General features: G+C 38.3%; 1 protein-coding gene across 4 annotated transcripts in view; it reads left to right on the top strand.

Annotated features, from left to right (window-relative positions):
• The first annotated feature begins 5,580 nt into the window (after positions 1-5,580).
• arhgef49 (Rho guanine nucleotide exchange factor 49) overlaps positions 5,581-24,921 on the top strand; it is a 30,285-nt gene continuing 10,944 nt past the window's right edge. For 2 of the 4 annotated variants that reach the window (XM_079618451.1, XM_079618453.1), the window contains exons 1-3: positions 8,059-8,192; positions 18,815-18,965; positions 21,023-22,545. In XM_079618451.1, the coding sequence (XP_079474577.1) occupies positions 21,053-22,545 (1,493 nt within the window). In that variant the 5' untranslated portion in view covers positions 8,059-8,192; positions 18,815-18,965; positions 21,023-21,052. Of the gene's footprint in view, positions 5,625-8,058; positions 8,193-18,814; positions 18,966-21,022; positions 22,546-24,921 lie in introns of those variants that run through there. The other 2 variants (XM_079618454.1, XM_079618452.1) reach the window with 2 other exon arrangements.

Raw genomic sequence — 24,921 nt, 5'->3', positions numbered from 1 at the left:
ATAGTCCCGGCGCTTGATATATGCTGAAAGGGCTTATTAAGACCCCTTTTGTTGTGTAAATACTGATGCCATTGAGGAGTTCAGCTCTTCCTCATGTTTTACATAAAGTTGACTTTGAATAACCCTATTAATTCAATTAAATAAATTAATAAGAAAGATTCTGACCAAATATGGGACATTTCCAGGTACCACCCACTTCCTGAGGATGGATGAAACAATTTACAAAAAGCAATTGTAAGCAGATGATTATAAGTCATTAGAATGCTATTGAAGACCTTGACTCTTTCAAGGCAGGCAGATGACAATATCATCGTCATTAAAAAAGGATTTAAAGAGACTTAAATACCAAGATTTAGATTCTGCAGTTTTTTAAACTATTAAATCTAAATAAATGCATTAATATTAAAACAATGTACTTGAAGTAAAAAAAAGCAACATTGTGAAATGAGTTTACTACATTGTGCAGAGCCCCGGAGGACAAACAGACATAGGACGGGGAAACACTGTTTATGCTGTTTATGACTGTGCAGTTTTCCCATGCATAACAAACTAATTCTAATTTGATTGCGACTAGACTATAAAAATGTAATTTGGGTAATATTGAAGTTGGTAAATCCAAAAGTGATGACATTTAGTGGAATGTGCAGATTACATTATTAGTTATTCTCTAATAATATCCTTTTGTATGTAACAACGTTTGAGTATATACCCTTTCAGAAGAAAATGTGAATTGTGTTTGTCCATGAAAAACTCACTGTAATGATGTCATGGTGCTCTGGGTGGTTGCTAGGGCACTGCAGTATGTTCTAGGTCATTTCTATGGCGTTCTGGGTGGTTGATATGGTGTTCTGGCCTGGGTCATTGCAAGTGTGTTATGGGTAGTTGCTAGGGTTTTCTGGGTGGTTGCTAGGGTTTTCTGGGTGGTTGATAGGGTGTTCTTGCCTGGGTCATTGCAAGAGTGTTATTGGTGGTTGCTAGTTTTTTCTGGGTGGTTGATAGGGTGTTTTGGCCTGGGTCATTGCAAGAGTGTTATTGGTGGTTGCTAGTTTTTTCTGGGTGGTTGATAGGGTGTTTTGGCCTGGGTCATTGCAAGAGTGTTATTGGTGGTTGCTAGTTTTTTCTGGGTGGTTGATAGGGTGTTCTTGCCTGGGTCATTGCAAGAGTGTTATTGGTGGTTGCTAGTTTTTTCTGGGTGGTTGATAGGGTGTTCTTGCCTGGGTCATTGCAAGAGTGTTATTGGTGGTTGCTAGTTTTTTCTGGGTGGTTGATAGGGTGTTTTGGCCTGGGTCATTGCAAGAGTGTTATGGGTGGTTTCCAGGGAATTGCTAGTGTTTTCTGGGTGGTTGATATGGTGTTCTGGCCTGGTTCATTGCTAGAGTGTGATGGTGGTTGCTAGGGCATTTCTAGAGTGTTATGGGTTGCTAGGGCATTGCAAGGGTTTTCTGGGTGGTTGATAGGGTGTTCTGGCCTGGGCCGTTGTTGGAGTGTTATAGGCGGTTGCTAGGGCATTGTTAGGGTTTTCTGGGTCATTTACGTATGGCGTTCTGGGTGGTTGATGGGGTGTTATGGGTCATTTCTAGGGTGTTCTGGGAGGCTAGGGTATTCTGTGTAGTTACTGGGTCATTGGATATTCTGGGTCGTATATACACTCTAAAAAATGCTGGGTTGTTTCAACCCAATTTTGGGTAAAATATGGACAAACCCAAATGTTGGGTTAAAAATGTAATGTAAAAATTTAACCCAACGGCTGGGTTTGTCCATATTTTACCCAAAATTGGGTTGAAACAACCCAGCATTTTTTAGAGTGTAGGGTGTCCTGTTGCTCTGTTCTAGTTGCTAGATGGTTAGGCACACATCGGGGCTTTTTTTGGCTTAACGGAATCCTGGGTTATCTCGCTTCCCGTTTCAGACTGCTCATAATTTACAATTATTCCACGTTCTTATTTGCATATGCGGTGTCATGTCATTGATTGGATGAACGCAGCACTCGACCTGTAAACATAACATCTCTAGCACTGCGCATCCTCGCATTGTCAACCATCAAGTTTATACTGAATGGACATTTGACCATTTTCCTTTCAAACGCTGAATTTGCTGTTTATAAATTACAAGTGTTAAACGTTCAAAAAGGTTAAAAGCGCTTATTAACGTGATAGCCCAGGGTTAAGCGCAGTGTGAAAAGCCCTATAAAGTCTGTATTACCAGTATATTCTGGTATGTGGCTTAGATCCACTATTCTGTGTATTTTTGCCAGTTTTATAGCCATTCATTAGAAACATTAAAAGCACACCTCTAAAGCTGCATAACATTTTTATTTTGAGGTGTCATTCATGGATTTAGCTTATATTGTGTGGGACAAGTTACACGCCAAAGTTATACAAAGTATATTATCCTGTATGAGTATTGGAAATATGAAGCTAATGTAAGGTTAGAAAGCTCTGGGAATCTGGGAAACATTGCATGGTATGATCATGTGACCAATTATGGATTTATGGTATCATTAGGAGACACTTGGATTCAATGTGCTGCTCATGAATTTGATTGTGCTTAGACTTTTTGTAAAGCATTTGATCAGAGACCTGTTAACAAACAGGGAGAACCATCAGAACCTGACTGTGAGAATGTGGGTTGGTTATTATGGTTATATAAACATTGACATCGACTGTCTGCCCCAATGGACTAACCAAACTTTCCGCTCACACACTGCACACATATAACATTGGTATCTGTTGCAGCTTTATTGAATACAGTTGGGTCAATACCTTAGTCTCATTGACATGGTCCCATGCACTAATGACAATACATTCCTGCTATACACGTTTGCAGTCCCCAGTCGTGACTCATCTAAGGAATGTGGGACAGTTCCCATGTTGTTTCCCAGGCTCAGAGCAACACAGGAAGTGATGCCAGCACCAGCCACCACCTCAGCATATTAAACATATGCATTTATATGAGTAATGTACCGCGCATAGCCGAGCACTGACCTACATCTGATACATTATATATGCACATCCAATACAGTTTCTTTGTTTATATAGTTGGAGATGCTCACATGCACCATATGTGTGTCAGTGTGTTAGACCGAGCTACCCTCTCTCTGTAATTGTGTCAGTGTGTTATGCGAGCCCTTTTCTCATGGTACAATACAATCGATTGTCCCATATCCGTCCATCCTTCAATACCAATATTGTGTCCCATAATGTTGCCAAATATAGGATATAGATAAATTTGATTATTTTTCATCACTAACTAGCATTATGTGTCAATGTATTCTAGTTAATTCATTGTGGTATTTTATGACACCAAAAAACAATAATAAATAATTTTTTGTAGAGTTCATGTATTTAATCTTTAATCTTTTTGCTTTTATTTTTCTCATAATTCAACAGAGGTTTTCAATAACCCCTTTTTATTCTGTCATATTAACAGTTGTTCACTTGGTTTGACAGTTTGTGAATGCCGCATCAGCTTTTTTTGTGCGTCAGATGCTGATTCATACGCAGTACAAAATATAGTCCCTCCGCTGCAGAAAAAAAAATCTCATAATGGAGAGGCAAACCTTGTCTGAAAGAGAATTGTAATTATTTATTTTAAAAAAAGAAAAATTATTTGGTCTTGTGTGAAAGGAGGTCTGTGCTTCAGTGATCACTGTGTGGAGCTGGGTGAATGAATTATTGAGGCTTGGTAGAGCCCTCATAAATTAGGAATGGTGGAGTCTTTGGGCAGGGTGACGGCCGCTGCTCTGTGGCCGCTCTGCATCTTGAGTGTCACGGCCACCAGCTACACTGTGACAGAGCAGCGAGTATAAATGCATTCAGCTCTTCTCAGCATCTCTCTCTCTCTCTCTCTCTCTCTCTCTCTCTCTCTCTCTCTTATCTATCTATCTATCTATCTATCTATCTATCTATCTATCTATCTATCTATCTATCTATATATCTATCTATCTATCTATCTATCTATCTATCTATCTATCTATCTATCTATCTATCTATCTATCTATCTATCTATCTATCTATCTATCAGCCCTGAGGCCCTTCAATCTCACCAGTCACAGCAACCAACCCTGTAGTGTGTATTCAAAATCTGGATCTATTTTGTGCATTTGTCAGTTTAAAAAAAAATGCTTCATTCACTTGGCTCTAAATTTATGTTTCTTCAACTGAAGGCACTTTTATGTCCAATGGGTTGATCTGTTTGTCTGTAACTGTTAAATGAAGGTCATAAAAACTTTGAACCTTGGATGAACCACTGAAGACTGGAGCAAATATGCTGAAATCCAGCTTCGCCATCACAGGAAGAAATTACAGTAAAGAATATATATTCAAATAGAAAAGTTATTTTAAATTGTAATAATATTTCACAGTATCAGTATTTTATACATTTAATAAATTCTTATTGTTTCAATTTTGTCCCAGACTTTATAAAAAAAATATCATGTTTGCTTAAAAATGAGCTAAATTAACGTTAAACAAAATATTTTATTTTGCATCAATTGACCCTTCGCTAAGCCCCGCCCTCCTTAGTTACTGTTGCTACGCCTGGTGAAAATAAATTATAATCTAATAATTATAAATCAAACAGCGTATCCATAACGTTACATCTTGTGGAATAACACTAACACCGGGAGAGCCGCGATCGGATTGGGGTAACGTAACCTTAAAGTTACTCAGGGGTGCCGTCGATTAACAAAATGCTTAAATATATTTGAAAGTATGTCAGTGAGCCTCCGTCTTGCCTTTAATCGTCTTATTTTATGTTCAAATATGCATTATGAACAAAGAACCGTCATTATTTCCAAGCAATAATAGGTAACGTATTTTTGTTAATCCTGTGGACATTTAGTTGTGAATGGGGCGTCGCACACTGCTTGATGCACGCCCGGCATTTCTCCCCTTGGCTTTTAGGTTTCGAGAAGGAAAAAAAATTCCACCCCACCATCCAAACTTTTAGGATACCGGGTATCAGATTTGCACAATCCATACGCACAACGCTTTGGCATGTTTCCCTCGCTCGAAAGCTTGCCAGACCTCCCGCGCCTAGTTACGGTTGCTAAAGCCACGATTGGCCAGTGGGGGTTTTTGGGCGTGGCTTAGCGAAGGGTCAATTCCAATAAATCTTTAATTTTGACCAATAGAAAAAAAAAAATAGAAAAAAAAAAAAAAAAAAAAAAAATATATATATATATTTATAGCCTATATATATAGCCCTATATATATGCGCGTATTAATGCTAATGCTGTAGTGAAATACCAGAAAAGGTTCACTGTTGGAAATTGTTAGTAAAATATATAAATTAGTGAAAGTGTGAAATGTAAAGTTTTAAAGTCCCCCTGTGGGGGAAATAAGGGTAGCCTATTTAATGTTGACTATCTCTAGGTGGTGTTTTTAATGTGCTTTAAGACAAACCATGTGCAAATTCAGAAGTCAACAATCATTGCTGATTATTTTCTCTTACTGCGGTGACTGTACGGCAGTTTGAAGTCGCTGGTGTTTCTGACGTCACAAACGACCTTGTACCCAATCACGTCAACGTGCCGGCGGACTTTAGCATATAATTAACAGCGAGCGAACAGAGCAAACTAGCAGCGAAGAACGAACTAGCAGGGGAGTCACGAGAGATGCCAGGTTATCCCTCTGTATATTTTTCTGTTGATATGAAAATTCGGGTATATTTAGCAATAGCCTATATAGCAGGTGTAGGCCTACGATGGCTTACAATGTTATGAGGAACTATGCCTTTATCCAGTCCACTGACGTTCTGACTTGTTCAAAGCGTTTCGGATGATTGTTGCGCTTTGACAAGGAAGCTGTCTGACTCTGAGATAGTGAACGGGAACATGGTTTGTGTAACATTAGCAACAGCTGTTTGTTTGATAGTCAATCAAAAAAGGCTAATAATATAAATTTCCGGTATGCGTCCAACTTTGTAAAGAGCGATAAGTTACCATTGTGCAGCGTTTACCTCAGTAAGTTGGCCGAGTGAATCTGTGAGCTGGGCAGCTGGCGTCAGTGGAGGCGGGCTAATTAGCATATTCAAGATTGACGTATACTAAATGAAGCAAGGATGTGGACGACGTTGCATTTGTTTTTCACTGGGAAAAAAAACGTTTAAATATGTAATTTTGGTGATCAAATATGAGTTTTTTAAGGGATACAATTACAGGTGGACTTTTAAGAGAGTTTGTTTTTATTTGTCTACAGGGCCAGAATTGCCCATTTGAAGAAACCCATACCATGCTACTAAGCCTACTATGCAAATACATATCCAAAAACATGTAGTCATTTGATCATGTTTTACTGTTAATCAGATGATATTTGTGATTTTTAACTCGCCCATATTTCTTCTACTTGCACTGTGTGCCACTGTTCTATAGACTATATAAATCCGTCCCTCTGGAGAAGCATTCAAGCTAATGGATGAAGCATTTACTGGCTGTAGTGTATTAAACCAACCCCAACTGAACCACAGGGACCTGTGATTTTATTTCGATCCCACCACGACTGCGGTTAGCCATTAAAGTGCCTAATACAGCTACATATCGTGATGAATAACTTATAAAGAGAAATTTCACAATAAAAAAACAAAATAGGCTAAGCTGTTAGATTGTCTGATAAAAGTGCCACTCAAGAGGCCTTGAAACAAAAGCTAATAGTAGATTTGACTCTCTCTCTCTCCAGGGAGCTTGGTATCAAATGTGGATAATGCATCGGCTGCCGGGCCTCCTGCGCGTGCCTTGGGCCCAATAGATCAGGTATACGGCAGAGACAAAGAGGAAATCCCTTCCTTTGACCTGTCCGCTTTGAGCCCAGAGATCCAGTGTGCACGCTTGACAGGCTCAGCTGATGTCTGTTTAGCGCTCTGATAGCTGGAGGAGCCGATGAGCATGTGTGGTTATGTAGAGGATTAGCTCTCTCCATATGGCCCGGCCACTGCAACCCCACGCAACATACTGTAATTACAGAGCACAGCCAATATGCTTTGAAAGCCCCCTCATGGGAATTCGGAGGAATGCTGCAAAATCCTGCTCTGCGTTCCAGTAGAGACTACGGCCCGTGCTTTGGAATTGTGTTATCTATTTAGATTTGATATATTAATTTAATAGTCATTTGTAATTAATATTAAAAACCTAGTTGAACCAGTTGATTTTGGATTTTTTAAATATATTTAGATAATTTATTTATAGGTATTTATCTATTTAACAAAACAAATATAAAAAAAATCTAGACAAACTAGTTAATTTATTTAGATTTTAATTTTAATTTTTTAAAAACAAATATAATTTATATATATATACATATATTTATGTATGTATTTATCTATGTTGATATTTATTTATTTTAAATAAATATGAAACCAAAAACCCAGGTAATCTATTTTATTTATTTATTGTTCAATATTTATTTATTTAAAAAAATATATAATTATTATTTTAAATGAAATATAACAACCTAGATAAACAACTTTATTAGTTTATTTATTTATTCAGATATGAATGTATTATTTTTTTTAGATATATATTTATTTTAAAATAAATAAATATTATTTCTAGATATTTATTTATTTAGATTTGTATCTAATTCACTAATCTAATTTAGCTACCAGTCAGTTGTTGGACATTCCTAGAGTATTGAGCCATTGCGGTGACACTCATTTAGTGAAGTAATTCTACACTGCTTAAGGTCAAATTGTGATTGTGTAATATAATTTTAATTTTATTTTTTCACAACATCACAGTTTGGATTAAGCTGCCATTAACTCAAGATTTAGACAAAGAAAAGGATGTTACATTGCCCCTGCCTTTCCATCTTAGCTCAGTTAAACTTCATGAGTGGATGTTGTATACGTCAATTTATTGCCTGTGGAGCTTTGCTTTGGGTTCACAGGGTTACACAGACGCAAAAACAAGGAAAACCCCCTTGAGAGGACAGGTGGGGGGAAAGAGAGAGTGTATCTCAGGGAGGTCCTTTATAGTGAGGTCTGTGCTTGAGTGGTTCCCATGCCAACAGTGAGTGGAGTGGTGTTTGGAGCATGCTCAGTGAGGAGCTGGCGGCTGTAACAATAGCTGAGAGAGCTAAAGCAGCTCACATGCTGTATCTCATCAGACTGGAATAGACCGCTGCGTGCGCACTGCTCATTCTGCTGACATGGTCTGCCTTCTCGTCTCCTACCTGTCGTTTCTGCATGAGAAAGAGGTATGTAACTCTAGATGGAGAGTGGGGAGGATTTTGACTATTTTTTACAACTGATTTATGCTTTTAAAAAGCTTTTATTTTGTGCTTGTTGAATGGGATGATTTGTATAGGAATGAAGGAAGGAACATGTTTTTGTGCCGGAATGTATTAATCTAGTGTATCCGCTGATAAGTTTCATCTTTTTTCAAATTAATATTTCAGTAAACATGTGCAGTTTATTTATGTGATTTCTCATGGTTTCTGAGTGAAATGCCACCCGAGGAGATTTCCATTTTCGAATATGCAGAGCAGACTTGCTGAACAGTACAAGAGAGCAGTGTGAATATCATTTGCATACTTCTGCTTATGACATTGGACAGATCTGAAGCGGAGGATAGACCTCTGGAGGGAGAGAGAGAGAGAGAGAAGAGCTGAATACATTTATACTCGCTGCTCTGTCACACGATCCTTCTGTTGTGTGGAGTTGTCATGCCTCACTGACCCCTTGACGTGTCGTCGTGACGATGGGAGTAAGGGGTCAGGCTGTTTCGTTGTGACAACACCGGAATTCTAGTTTTGAGCCTGACCTGGTCTACCGCCGTGCACCTTAACAATACACAGAGCACAGGCTCGCTGGAGATGTAGCCGTCTGCCCTAATGAAATGCTTCGTTGATTTATTGTGTGTTGTTGTGTGGGCACTGAGCGCTATACAGAACTTGAGCCGGGATGCTCAACACCATCAGCTTAGTGTCTGGCGCACATGGGATAAAAATGGGCCAGGTTGCTCCTCAGCAAAAAGCCCTCAATATTTCATCTAGTCGGACAGCAGAGCGATAGAAAGAGCGAGGGTATCTCAGTGGACAGGAAATTGGAAAATAAATTGAAGTGACACTTGCAGGTTTGCATAGTATCCATCAGGGGATAACGCCTTCTCTGTGGAGCTGAGGTTGGGTGGACATCTGATCATGTGAAAACTTTGCTTTCTGACTAACTTAAAGGGTTTTCCCTGAGCTGTCTTCTAATTTAAAGAAGTCAAATTAAAACTCTGCCATCATTTACTCTACCTCATGTTTTTTGAAACCTGTATCTGTGGAACACAAAATGAGTTTTTTATTTCAGTGTTTCCAGGCTATCTTTTCCAAACAATGAACGTGAAAAGCTATCATGTGAGTTCGGAAGACAGTAGACAAGTTCGATGAACCACTTTTCTGTTGTGGTTACTTTCTTTCTTTTTGAAGTATCCATCCACAATCATTGTATGGAAAATAGCAGCTTCCTTTTGTGTTTTATGGAAATAAAAAGTCACACTCTCTGAAAAGATGTGCAAGAATTATACTCTTAGGGGTACAACAGCTTGTAAAATCGCATACTCCCTGAGTACTTCGAATAAGTAATGACTTTGCAACTATTACAAATTTGTTTTATCTATATAATACTCCCTCGTGGCCTCATGGGATAGTAAAGTGTCCATTTGATGGTGGATGCACAATTCAAAATCTCTCTGGAAGTAGTAGGTCATCCGGGTACTTTTTGCCTATAGTGTTATACTTTTAGAAACAATTCTCCTCTTTTGCCTTTGTAAGGAAATATGCATATTTGGATACTGCCCTAGTTACTGCACTATACAAAAAATATGATCAATAAGTCAAGACAGCATATGTTTTTACATTACTTTAACACTTTACAATAAGGTTTCATTTGTAACATGTAGGCTATTAACTAACATGAACTAACCATGAGCATACATTTGTTAATGTAGCCTATTTGTTAATCTGTTAACATTAGATAATAACAATACAGCTGTTCATTATTTGTTCATTTTAGTTCACAGTGCATTAACTAATGTTAACAAAACTTGATTAATGTATTAGTAAATGTTGAAATTAATATTAACATAGATAAATAAATGCTGTAGAAGTGCAGTTCATTACGGTAGTTCATAACTAATGTAGTTAACTAATGTTAACTAACTCAAATAATTTAAACTTATTTTTAAGTTACGAGATTTAACTCAATTTTTAGTATCTCAAAAGTCAGTTTAATATAATTTAAGTTGAAATGACTTGTACAGCCAAAGCCAATTTGATTATACTTAAATTTAAGGCAGCAACTGACCTTGATCTTTGTATCTTATTTACCCCTAAAAGGTACCTTATGGATACATATTAGTACTATTAAGGTACTAATATACACAATAAAGTACAAAGTTGTCCCTTTAAGGATATTGCCTCAGTGTTGTACCACTAATTTTTTTAATTTTGCCAAAACATTTTTCCTGACAGTGTCGTTTTAGAATGGCTGCGAGTAAATGGTGGCAGAATTCATTAATTTCTCAGTGAACTCTCCCATAAAAATGAATCCATGTAAATAATTTGACTTGTAAGATAACCTTCATATTTGTCTCAGACTGTCTGTACCTAAATAGTTTGAGGCAAGGTTCACATTGTCAATGCAGAATGCTAAGCATGTTTTTTGGATAAATAAAAGGTCTGCTATGTGAACTGCCAGAGCTTGGTTCTGTTATCTGGAAGAGGAGACAGTTATGGTGCAAGTATGTGGGGCATTGGCATTGAACTGCCATTGTTCATGTGTGATGAATGTTTGGAATAATTATACTGCATCAGAGAATGCCAGTAAACCAGCAGTAAACCAACTCATTATGGATTGAGTCCAATCAAAATGTTATATAGGTTCACATTATGGTTTTTGTTTATATATTTGGTAACACTGTACAATAATTGTCACTGGTTTAACTGCATTAGTCAATTTGTCAACTAACAATGACAAATACTTAAAACTAATTTCAGCATTCACTAATACATTATTCAAATCAAATGTTGTATCTGTTAATATTAGTTAATTGACCTGAGCTAACATGTACTATTAGGTGACTAATGTCCCATTTTTGTTCAAGTGTTACCATATTTTAATGTTTATTTTCGTTATTTTTATTTTTAATCCATGTTGGGTTTTCTAAATGGAGGCTTTTGTAATCTTGCTGAACTGTATTCTGTTGTTGCATTTGTGGGCCACGGTCTCATTCAAATGAATCCACTTTGAAATGGAGATGATTCTGCCCAGTGTTCATCTTTCCCAGTTGGATTGGATATTTTCCTGTGAAAGTTGCACCAGCCTACTGTAAGCGGAGATGACAGCTGATCAATTGCGGTCCCCCTCCTGTTCTAATTCCTAATCCCCCTTTCTCCCCCCGTCTGTCCTATCCTGCTCTCACCTCATCACCCCCCGATGAAAGCCCATTACCGGCCAAGTGGCTCTGACGGAGATTGGGGCACCTTCACGTAGAGATCCGCTGCTTTGATCCCTTCTTCATTCACAAAGAACAACAAAGGAGCTGATGTGTGTGTGGGAGGGCCCCTAAAGACAGGGTTGTGTGGGTCTTGTGATGTTCTCCCAATGGATGGTGATTAGGGCTCATATGGAGCTGTTGAAATATGACAGCCACAGGCAGCTCCTGAGGACATCGAACAGCCTTGCTCTACTGAAAGAGAAGTGTGATGCTGTTCATCTCTATCATCTATTTAATGCCACAGCCCATAATGTAGTATAGATTGCTATATTGACTGATTATGTGTGGCTGTGTTACCAATACTTATTGTCTGTCACAATTATGTGTCATGTTTTATGTATATAAATAAGCTAAGATCTATTGGACTAAAATCTCGGCTGACCTTGGCTGACCCACTACCGTTCAAAAGTTTGGGGTCCGTAAGATTTTTTTATTGAGCAAGGATTCATTAAACTGATCAAAAGATATTAAAGACTTAAATTGTTACCCCCCAAAAAAGTGCTATTTCAAATAAATGCTGTCCTTTTGAACATTCTGTTCATCAAAGAAGCCTGAAAACATGTTTCACTGTTTCCACAAAAATATTAAGCAGCCCAACTCTTTTCAACATTGATAATAAGAAATGTTTCTTGAGCAGCAAATCATCATAATGATTTCTGAAGGGTCATGTGACACTGACAATTCAGCTTTTCCATCACAGGAATAAATTATATTTTAAAATGTATTACATTTAAAATGAAATCATAATATTGTCCAATATTACAGATTTTTTTAAATCAAATAAATGCTGCCTATTTAACAGGGGACTTCTTTCAAAAACATCTTAATTCCCAAACTTTTGAAAGGTTGTGCACAAATGTAGATTTGAAGAAAGTAAGTTTTGTTTATAAATTCAGCTGCAAAAATATTATACTTGAAAAGCCAAAAGTTAGCTTTCTTCATTCTTCGTTGTTTTAGTAATCGATGAACCCTGTGGTGCAGGTTCTTGGATTTGTATTTCTCGTAAAATTCATAGGGTATAAGTAAAGATAACTTATTTGGTTTATTTCTGGTCTGGTTAGAGCTTTGCTCCAGGATTGTGAAGTTCAGGACAGTGTATTGAGAGAGAAATGAGAGCTAGCATTGATTCAGTGTAGCATCATGTTCTGTTTAGCCCATATCTCTCTCTCTCTGCCACAGGGCCATTTGCTTCTTACAACAATCCTGCCTTATTACAAGCGCTGTTGCCTATCAGCGGAGCTCCAGGGATGTTCTCTCTCTCTCTACCTCTCTCTCCTCTGTTCACCTCTCATCTCTCATCGCTCGTGTCTCCTGCTTTCCACAGCTAACTCTTTTATCAGGCTGTCTGCTCTCACCTATCAATCACTCTCTCCTGTCCTGTCCTATCCCCATCCCTCTCTGTCCTTGGCACAGTTTTCTCGTGTTGTATTCACAGTATTTCACACTGAATCCATAGCACTCTCTCTTTCTCTCTGGTTGATAAGTGTGAAGTCTGCTGGTTCGTAGGTTGTTTTTGTTATTGTTACTGTTGCCAAAGCTGCTGGTGTCATTATCCACTGAAAACACAAACAGAGCCACACTTGGGATGAAGAGGGAGCTGGGCTGACTAGATGACAACCGATGAGTCTATTATTTACAAAAAAAAATATTATTTACTCTGTTACATAGCCTATATAACATTGTAATAGTTCTTGTATGAGTGAAACTGAGGTTTGTTGGTTCAGATAGGCCTATTGCCTAAATGTTCCACAAATCATTATATCTTTACAAAAGCACTGGGGTGGTATCATGGTGCAGTGATGATGGCATCTGATGAATTTACTATGGTATTTTAGTATAAATAATGTGGGATGTTATGTGGTGTAACAAGCTATACTCAAAATCGTCATATTCTCAGTTCTCGCACATTTAAAATTGACGAGCATGGCGCTCTCATGAATTCACGTCAGAGGCCCACACGGAAGAAAATTTATCGTTGAATAAAGTTGTTATTTTAGTTTTGCGCACAAAAAGTATTCTCGTCGCTTGATAAGCGTAAGGTTGAGCCACTGTAGTCACTTGGACTATTTTAACGATGTCTTTACTAACTTTCTGGGCCGGCAGATGCAATTGCCTGAAGCATATGGAGGAGTGAGAGAGCTCTCGGATTTAATCAAATCTTAATTTGTGTTCTGAAGATGAACGAAAGTCTTACAGGGTTGGGACAACATGAGGGTGAGTAATTACTGGCAGAATTTTCATTTTTGGGTGAACTAGGCCTATCCCTTTAAGCGTTGACAAGTTCACAGTAGTTACATATACATTACCATTTAACTCTGCTGTTAGTAAGTTTTTTAAGAATTAAAATTTATCCATCAAGTGTGCATTAAAACGATCAAAAGTAACAGTATGTAATGCTACAAAAAGATTACTATTCCAAATAAATGCTGTTCTTTTTATATTTATACATCAACAAATCATGAGAAAACATTTTATCATGGTTTCTTCAAAAATATTAGGCAGCACTTTTTTCATCATTGATATATAAAATGTTTCTTGAGCACCAGATCAGCATATTAGAATGATTTCTGAAGGATCACGTGACACTGAAAACTGGATTAATGACATAAATAAATAAATAAATAAATATTACAAAAACATTTACTTTAAATTGTAATAATATTCCACATACTGTTAACTGTATTTTTGATAAAATAAATGCAGCCTTGGAAAGCATAAGACTTCTTCCAAAAGCATAAAAACATCTGACCAAACTTTTGAACAGTGTAAAGCTTAGTGACAGTTTAACATATAATCTTGGTAATGGGTCCATGGACACATTTTACGTCAACTACTTATTGATAATGCATCATGGTATTTACATGGTTGTGTCCAAAATTCATGGTAGTACTTTAGAAATAAAAAGGAATATACTTGGAACATACATTTTATTCAGATCAGATGTATTACCGTATTAAAAAGCATTTATGTATTGTCATGGTTGCTTCTGAGAAGGAGATTGGCATGTTTCCAATACTCATAATTTAGCAGAAATTAGTACTTTTTCCAGTTTGTATGATTTTGCAGTAATATAGGCTATACATTTTCCTTTATTTTTCCCTGATACACACTGTTTCTGAAGGCAGTACCGACTTCTGTTGACACTTTGTCCGTAACTACCGGCTTTATCTTTCAGAGCAGCGTATCATGTTCATGTGACTTATCTAATTGAGGAAGAGGGGAAAAAATCCTTGTGGGGAGCTGCGGTGCATTGATTCATCAGTCTGAAAGGCAATTATCATCTTGCTTCATTTCCCTCTGCTTTTCAAGGCTGAACTCAGCTAATGACAGTGTTGTATCACAGGGCTTCAATGTATATTCATTTCATGGAAAAGATTTTTATCCTCACCCATGTCTCGCATGCATTATGTAAGCAGTGGTCTGTTTTATTAGAATGAGGATATCTGTATGAAAGCCCTCATTGTTGCCCTCATATTCAGCATTTAATTGGAAGACTTTGTGGCATGGAGGCAAATACTGATGAATTGGGTTACACTGGCTCTTCAATAAATACTATTTCTATCATACTCTAATTTTCTGGGGGAAATCATGCACTAATGATGTTGCATGTGGCAGCTTGGTCATTAATTAAACACATCCACCAACATGACGACCGGCAGACATTGATCCATGGCCATATTGATGTGTGCGACTCTTGGATATGCAAGCTCTGTAAATTGCCTTTTGTTGTTGCTGGCTAGAATGACATGATCTGAGCTAGTTATTTGAGACAATGTCTATACTCGGCTATATATAATGATTTACAGCAAGATCGTCACATCTTTGTGCACCAATTGGTGATAGCTATAACTTCAGCACAGCTTTGTAATGTGTACCAATTACTACAGTAGTGCTTCAAACCTGCAGTCTTTTATCAAAGGGCAACTCAGCTAAGAATAGTACTGTATGTAGACTAATGTTTATGGAAAAACTTGTGCACTAACAATGCTTCTCTCACCTAATCTACCTAATGCATTATTCATCCGCTCAGTTAACACTGCACAAGCATAAAATATTCACTAAACAATTTTTAGCTACAGGAAAAGACTCACCCTATAGTTTATCTGTCAAGTTTTCTTTTTAATCTGCATGATGTACGGTGTTCAACTTGGATACCACGCATGATACATTTGATTACTACATTATATGTGACAAACTATTGTATTTCATTTGGCTAGACAGCAGACTTTGTTGCAGGTATGGTAGACAGCAGACTTAGTTTGGCGCAACGTTGAATGCAATGAACAGAGTTGAATCCTAATTAACTAATGTATGCTGGTACTTGAGTCTTCACCTCTCCTGAGCCTCACTCTAACATGTTTTGATGCCGTCTCCTCTTACTTTGAAGAGCCCGTAACCCAGCTCTGTCTCGGCTGCTCTTGTCAGAATGAGTGCGGTGCTCTGCTGACAGGTAGTAGAAAAGCTCTTCAGTTCTGCATCTGATTATACAGCACTCGCTCTTACTGTAACTACCTCACCTCCATGACTACTTCACCTGCCTGAGAAACAGATGCTGAAGCAATGCCATGAAGGGTTATTCATGCTTTCAAGAGGTCCAAAAAAGTGTTTGGACACTTAAATTGTATGAATGACGTCATTCTACTAGACAAAAAGAAATGTAATAATATATATATATTTCTTTCTTTTTTTTAATTGGATTTCTTTTTCTACTATAAAGTAGTAGAACTTGTTTGAAGATGCCACATTTTACATTGTATTATTTATGCAATAAATCTGATTTTGTGTAACTTAAGTGTTCAAATACATTCTGGGGTCATTTTATAAGTTTCACAAATTGGTAGAAAAGATATGAGGACTCTAATGATAACATTTACTCTCCCAAATCATATATTACAAGTTCACTCATTTTTGGATTGACAATATAAACCCTAATGCGGATAATTTGTCCGTAAAGATAGCCTTTAGTCCACTTACTGCAAAATACGGGAGATAAGCAGCCAATGATCAATAGTGTGTGGACTTTCCTGATCTTTCCCGTATATCGCCTTTCTGCAGGATCAGGATTAGGTGAAACCGCCAACAGGTTCTAATCCGAGAATGGTTAGCTCTAGCATGTTACCCACATTTACTGTATAAACCATCACCATTTTAACTAAAGCAAATCTACATTCTGCACAGACATGCAGATTTCAACATTTTCTTTTTCCCTCCCAATGTACTCATATGACTCCTCTCTTTCACTTAAATTGCTCCTGGAAACAGCTTACAGTCCTGTTCGTGGAAGCACAAATCCAGTGGTTAGAAATATGTTGATATCTGCTGTCGTGGCCATTGTGACCTCAGACAAAATTGTTCAATCTCTACTACCAATCATGAGGTCAGTCTTCTGCAGAATAATCATACTGTGAATTTCTATCTGCGCTCCATGTTTTTCCACCTCCCTGAACCTAGAAACACCCCTGCTGTGCTATCACACAAACCTGCACATACAATCAATATGTGGCCTTTTAGTCTTTGATTCTCCATGGAGAAGCTTTCATAGATCTTACTGCTCCAGTGGCTCGATGGAAAAGAACAAAAATATCACATGCAGGTGTAAGATATATGGAAGAATCACCTGTAAATCACAGAGTTAGATGGATGTGGATACAGTTCTTCTTTTTTCTCCTTTATGTTTGTTGACTCAAGGGATTGACCTGGTGTAGGTGCCAAAATTAGGTGATAATGAGAATAATTCGGTACAACAGAGTTTAGTGTGTGTTTGTGAAAGCTCTGTCTATCTGTAAATCAGAACCTGATTTCGCCAAGTACAACATGTTCCTGTATCAACATCTTTGTTGATCCTGGAACAACATTCCAATCAACCAATCAGATTTGAGGGACAAGTTTAGAGTTTATGTCAAGTTTAGTCTTACAATCAGGGTTAGGTGCTCCTACATAAGTGTCTGATTTAAGAGATTACTTATGGGTAGGGTTAGGTTGAGGGTTAGAGATATGGTTAAGATTACATTTTCATACAGGAATGTTGTTCCAGGATCAACAAAATATGTTGACCCAGGAACACATCTAACTCAGCAAAATCAGGACGTGCATGTGTATCATCCATCCATCCATCCATCCAAAACTAGTTTCTTTTTTAAACGAACAAGAATGAAAGTAATAATAGTAAGCCAGTAACTGACGAATTCAGTGAGTTAATTCAGACAAAAATTTATTCAGTCACAATAATTTTAACTGGTAGCTTCGGAATAGCATACTAGCATATTAGTACATTATTATTATTATTATTATTATAACAATCATATTGTCATGAAAGTGTGCGCACAGAATACTTGTGCATGCATATCATGAGTACAAATTGGTTGAAATAATCATTTTTTTGCCATTATTTCACTTACTTTTACTGATGTCCTGCTGCTCAGAATTATGTTACTCAGAGATGTTATTGAGCAGCTAGACCACATACTGACAGGCATCCGTCAAACTCCAAGAGCTCATGCGATTAGAAAGATGGAGTGGAAGAGCAACTGAATGTGTTTATTGACCGAAGCCTGACTCCATCCTGGTGGAGGTCGAGCAGTGTCTCCCTCAGTAATGAGGAATCATTGAAACTACATTCACTGAGATCCACTATCACAACTTGAAGTAATTCCAGAAGGTTTCTGATATTGAGGAGAGAGGAGATACAATTGTGTAAGGCTCAACTCCTCAACATGCCTTGAATTACAGAGCCTTGAATCACAGGAGGTTGAACATGTGATCTGAAATAATTTGGGAATTCATTTTGGAATACAGTTTGTTGTGTATGTTAATATGTTTATGAATATCATAACATTCTGAACAAATGAAGTGTGGAAGCTTGTCTCCGCCACAGAATAATAAAAAAAAGGAATTGCTACGTAATATCTTGCAATTCTGACCTTTTTTCTCAGAATTGTGAGATATAAATTCATAATTGCGAGAAAAATTCATAATTGTTAGATAAAAAGTTGAAAGCTTTCATAAGTAGGAAAGAGAAAAGTAATAAAAATCATTTGTTCACAAAAATATTTAGGTCCTTCTAAGAAAGTGTGAAAAAAAATATGATCACATTTAATAATGTCTTTAATCCAGAGAATTGTTTGTGTATAAGGGAAACCACAATGATGACTTTGTTTTATCCCGAGTGTTTGACTTCACAAAATCTCCTCAATAAAAGCAAATGCTTTCTCTCAGTCTCTCAGAGAAAACAGAAACACAAGATCCATAGAAATACTGCAGGCAAATTTCATTCCAGAAATTGATCCGTATTATTTTTGGATGCCTGTATTGATGTCTTTTTCTCCTCTATTGTAGCTTCCTGTACGTAAGGTCTCAGCTGTCTGGTGTTGTGGATGGTCTGTCTACCTCTAACCCAAACCCAAAGGGATTCTGTTGGCTCGGAGCCTGTGAATGAGAGCTTAAAGCAAGCCGAGTAAAGGTTCACACACAGAGTTGATAAAATGGGGTAAGTTTTTATGACCAACGTAAGAGACTAACTTATTGCAATCCCCCAAGTCCATTCATACATGTATGACCTAACTGTACAATTTAAAATCAACCAGGCAACCTGATTAGTTTGTCACGAATTAGACTGATCCAGTCCTCAGGTTTGAGTTTTTTGAGTCTCCTGTATTTTGGCTTTGTATGAAGCGCTTGTTTCAGTGAGGGACTGTCTGCGCACGCTTTCTTGTGTCTGTAATAGTTCTGCTCAAATAGGAAACGGAGCATCTGTCTGTCTGTCACACACAGAGAGGACATAGTGGGCCCGGCGTGAGCTGATCCTGTGCCACATGCTCATTAAACAAGCTCCTTATGCTAATTGACTGTTTATTCACACGTCAGCAGTTTTCAAGCGCAAGCAAAAAGAAAATACTGGCAGTGCTATTGAGACAGTGAGTCTACTCGCCCACGAAGATAAATCCTCCCTGCGCTCCACTGTACAATTCACAGAACAACAAAAAGAGGGGATCCGCTCTCCCTTATCTCCCAAATGGAGCGTTGAAATTAGCCTGATAATACCAGAGGGCTTTCAACAGCTCCGTTTTAATTAAATTGGTCCAAACGTTAATTGAACACCTGAGCATGCTGGGCTTCCCCCACTTTTTGTCACTAAAAATGACTAGTTTTCTGGCTTTTTTCAATCTAATCACATACCATTGTTGTTTTCTGATAGGCAAGATGAATATTCATCTAGATGGATTTGGCTGCCTGAAATGATTGTGACATGCTCTTTTGTAACTCCTGGCTTGACCCTGATTTCTGTTTAAGATTGCGGGTCGGATATTAATATGGCCCAAAGCAAGGCAATTTGTACTAATTACTGAAAGAGAAGCGCTCTCCTAGCTAATACAGAGTTCTCATCTGATTAGTGGAACAAGAGCCCCGGGCAAGTGTTGTGGCTCTATTCATTACTGTCCCTTCTGATTTTCCTCCCTCTCGGTTTTATGTTTTAATTCCAGACATGATTCCCCCTACCATTTGATTCATACAAAAGAACGAGCCATTTTTAGAATATTAATATGATTATACAAGTCATAGGACCTGTGCATCATGAGCATTATAAATACTGCAGTGATTATTGAACTATTTAATGTACTGGTTTTACCTTAAGTGTAGTTTTGTCTTTAGTAGGATCATTTGATGTGATATAGATTAATACAACCAGTTCTATGGTATGAGGAATATTGTTAGTGTTGTGCAGTATACACAATCCATTTTTAATGTGAGAAATGTTGGGTGAATAAAAATGTTGCACCCTTGAAGGGCACTAAGATAGGGAAAGGGAGAGCTTGTTGCAAACACAAGTGAGCAACTGAATCCCTTACACACAAACCATTAGCACAGGTTGCTTACAATCATCGCTTCAAGGTAGTAATTTAGCATTTTCAGGATCACCTGGAATCCTTGGTAGCACATCCTCATGATTAATTTTGTAACCTGAGGAAATTTTAAATCTCATTTGGTATTTTAAAATCCTCAGTTTCTTACGTATACCCAAGGATTATCATTGGAATATATTTCTTATGTATTTGGAAATGTTTTTTTTTCTTTTGACAAAACGCGCCATAGAGAAACAGAATGCCAGTTTTAAAAAAGTAATTATTTGCCACAACAGTCAGCTATTAACAATATATTAAAACCCATTTATGCTGTGTGAGAGAACTTGTACTACAGCCAAAATAAATTAAAACCCACAATATGATCTTGAAAATATTTACTTTATAGTAATGCTTTATTATTAGAATACTGTTAGATGTATAAACCTAAAGTATTATGCAAGTAGATTAGTATTAAGAATTTTTTTTTAATTTAGATTAATTTGTATAGTGTTTTGTATTTGGCCAAGCTAAAGGCGGACAGAAAAGCTAAAGTGGACAGAATTTATAGTGCAAATGTTATTATTTTTTACCCTTTTACCATTTTTAACCACCAGCTGTTGGTGAATTACTGATGTTGAGATGCAGAGAGTATGACCTTGTTCTTCTGATGTGATGCCAATGTCTTGTCTGTACATTTTTGCAGGGCTGTGATCCTAGTGCTCCTTTCTGGAAGATGGCAGCTCCTTCTGTGGCCATGCCGGATGTGAAAGCTTCACAATGTGAGTACTCCCCAGCAGGCTCTCCTGCAGGCTGCAGCATGGACTTGTCCATGGACCTGTCCGTCCTCAGCCCCCCGCTGTCTGCTTTCACTCATCATGGCATGCCCCCCTTCCCTGCCCAGGACGTTGCGCCAGGCCACTGCAACAACAACAATGGCCTGCTCAGCAACCTGGGGCTCTACTGCTCCACCAGCAGTATGCATCCTCTGAAACAGCCTGACGGTCAGTCTGGCTACGGGACAATGCGCATTCCACAAGGCTGCGTGAACACCGGCAGTACCCGACTTTACCGCAGCCTGGAAAACCTGCACTGGGCTGCTGTGTCTGACCCCAATGTGTATCCTTACAGGAGTGTGGACAGTGAGTTTATTCTTCATTGCACTTCAAGCAGCCACTGGTACGATGGACCTCCTCAGGGACCACAGGTATATGGCTTAATGCCATCCCTCGACGGAATGGCGATCTACGGCCGCCGAGGAGTGGTCAGAAAGGATATACCGCTCTTCCCGCAATGGCTTTTACCCGCGGTTGAGGACTGGGGCATGAACGGAAACGCCCGAAAGGGTCTTCGAGACAAGCTGCGGCTCCAGAGCACACGTGTGACGGAGCCCCACAAGCCCTTGCGTCCTCAACCTGTGCTTGGTAACGCACCTTGTCCGCAGTATCCTTGCAATCAGGATGTAGCAGTTCAGCTTGGGCCGGCATTGTTGCAAACTAATGGACAGCAAGAGTTGAGTGCCCGTCGCATCACCAGTCCTGAGGAGATCAAACAGGAAGCAATGCGACGACTGCAGCTCCGAAGGCAAAGAAGCACCCCAAACCTGGCTCTGAACTTCAGACAGGAGTCTAGTACCATGAGTAAAGCTCATACCACGGAGCCCATCTGCACTAACTCTGCCCAGTCAACCCCCGAGAGAAAAAGACCCCCGGTGGGCCGCCTGCACATACCTACATTTGAGGAGTTTAAGAGAATGAGGCAAAGGGAGGACAGTAAGAACCACAGGTCCTCTGAAATGGTGAGTAACAACAAGCATAGAGAGGAAAGACAACAGACAGAGGAAATGCAGAGTGTGGAAAGGACTGACACCGACGTCAACACCGCTCAAGATTCGAACCATCCTTGCGGAGACAGGGGAGGAGAGATCTCTGAGCCCAGTTCCACCACAGATGTCCCGGGAGGACCCATCTGCACAGGCCCAGTAGCTCGCTCTCCATTACACCCTCAAGCTGCTACAGGAAGAGAGGAGGAGACAAAGGGCCCAGCAGGCCCTGGGGCCACAGATGTAAATGTTCTCCCCTTCCCGCCCCGCAGGGAGTGTGGCGATGGCCCATCCAGCTGCTGCCCCGCAATCCTTCTGGACGGCCAAGACCTTTCCAGCTACGGAGCCAAAATCTACAAAATAAAGGATGGCTTCCTGGGATCCGCCCTGGACCTTATTAAAAAAAGGTGAGTGGATGAAGCAAATCCCCCCCAAAAAAGAGAAATTTAAATCAATAACTTTAAATGGCGCACGTGATTTAATGCACCTCAATATTATATTGTTATTCATATTAATATTTGACAGTTGTTTATTAACTGAGTGTTAGAAGATAATGGCAAAGGGAATTTAATTGTAAAAATAGAGGAAATGAGCAAATGAGCATAAACAATTAAATTAAATATATCAATTCAGATATCAGTCAATATATATCCACTATTGACCATTGCCAATTAATTAAAAATCTTTAATATTTGCCAACATTTCGGCACCATGTAAGTTATCATTTAGAGTTTAAATGGGAAAAATAGTATGCTGAGTAAAAATGGACATCAGCTGGAGCAGTGTATCTCTTGGTTGTCAGTTTTGCTTGTTAACTGTGATAATGAATCCAGCAGCGTTTGGATCAGTATTTGTGTTGGTATTGATTTATTCCAGCATCTCTGCACAGCTTGTATACAGAGAAACAGAGTGAATGTATCATTACTGATGTGATTCTTAACATCTTCATTTATGTCAGGCACACAGTAGCAGATGTGATATTTGCATATAGTGGCATATTCTATGATGATTATCAGGTTTAGCTATATCAGGAATGTGAAAAAATGGCTATTAGAAATTCTATTAAATATCCTGCCCTAATCAGTATCTTTGTCTGGTTTTCCAGTACACAATTGCAACCCAACAAAAACCACAGACTAGATTTAAGTATAAACCTCATTCAATTGAGTTAAAGCTTCAGGTAAATTAATGTTGATTTATGGATAAATATCATTACTGGAAAACAAAGATGAAGAACCAGATTTTTGTAGGAGCAACAACCTAAGGTAAAGGACTGGATGCTATAGCAATAAACCCCATTAATTCCCCACTGAATCACACAGGCAGTAACTGTATTACACTGATTCTTCTGTGGTTGTGTTGTGCTGCGGTGGCTCACACCTGTCCACCAACAGCACGTTTACTCACAGAATCTCACAAGTGTAAAATATGCAAACCTGACAGGAATGTGATTAACATAACAGCACATAACTCTGGCCCTGACAGTCTTCTCAAATTTAGCATGGATGCATAAATCCGTATAGATTTTCCTTCAGCTGAATTTGCTCCAGACATAGTACAGAGCTTAATTGCGGGTGCGTCAGAGGCTTTTCGACACTGCAGAGCCTTTCTATAATGTTATGTTCCTCCAGGGCAGGAGTTCAATCCAGGCTTCGAACCATCTAAATATAACATCCAATATCCCAGCTGTACCGTATGCCTCAAGTGTGGGTATTCATTTACTACAGAGCAGCTCGGGGGCTTCCATGTCGTTTTTATGAGACATTTATATAGTTATTTTCATATATTGTGTGCTTGATAGAAGAAAGAAGAACAAGTCACATGGCATAGTTCTTATTTAAGCTTACAGACACTTAATCTCTTTGACTAGAATAGATGAACATTTCATAGGAAGGTTATTGCCCTGATACAATTATCATAATTTTTTTTATCATGGTGTAAATGTCATTTTTATAGATTAATTGAGTCCAAATTGTTTGACAGGATGCACATTGTTGTACCTTTAAATAAATAGTAAAATATCAGCCTAAAAGCGCTTTTATCGGAAGAGTACACTGTATTGCCTGACAGTTGACTGGAATAAAGTGACTTAAAATAATTTAGGAGAAAACATTCAATGAATGAATTCACACAGCACTGTTGAACTGACAGGCGATAGATCTGCAGTGCTTTAATGACAGTTTCATTCACGTGTGAAAGACATTGGTTTTATAGTCTCTTTCAGAGCGGGATATTAATTACTGTCAGTCCACGGCTACAGGTTTGTGGATGAACTCTTCCACATTTTATTGTTAGAATTAAAAATGACATTAGACCACGCCGGCGATTAACATCTGCATTTTGTGATTCTTCTTTTCCTAGTGATTCTTCTATTCCGAGTGAGATGAAGGCTTCTTTGTCTTTGCGTGTTTTCTTTTGAATGCTTCAGAGCTCCTCGTTGTGCTGTCAGCACTATTCTCAGATGACATTTATGCAAATGTATGACAGTAATGAGTGCAGCACTATCAGATATTGAGGTACTGAAGCATTAAAGGAGATGGAAGTGATGTGGAAGAGGCAGTTAAGAGCTTATAACAAATGAATCAAAGCACCTGTTTTTAAACCCAAGAGATCGCTGAATATGAACAATGACTGAGACAAACAGCTGATTAATATGTTTAAAAGTCAGTTTATTCAACAATGAATGTGCATCCATCAGCAATCATTCACAAATGTATTACTAATCTTAATATTAGTTTTTCATGGCATCCATTTTCCCCGTCATCCTTTAGCTAGGGTTACAT

Source organism: Phoxinus phoxinus (assembly GCF_949152265.1).
Source record: "Phoxinus phoxinus genome assembly, chromosome: 7".
NCBI lineage: Eukaryota > Metazoa > Chordata > Actinopteri > Cypriniformes > Leuciscidae > Phoxinus > Phoxinus phoxinus.
This window is presented reverse-complemented; position numbering and strand designations above follow the sequence as displayed.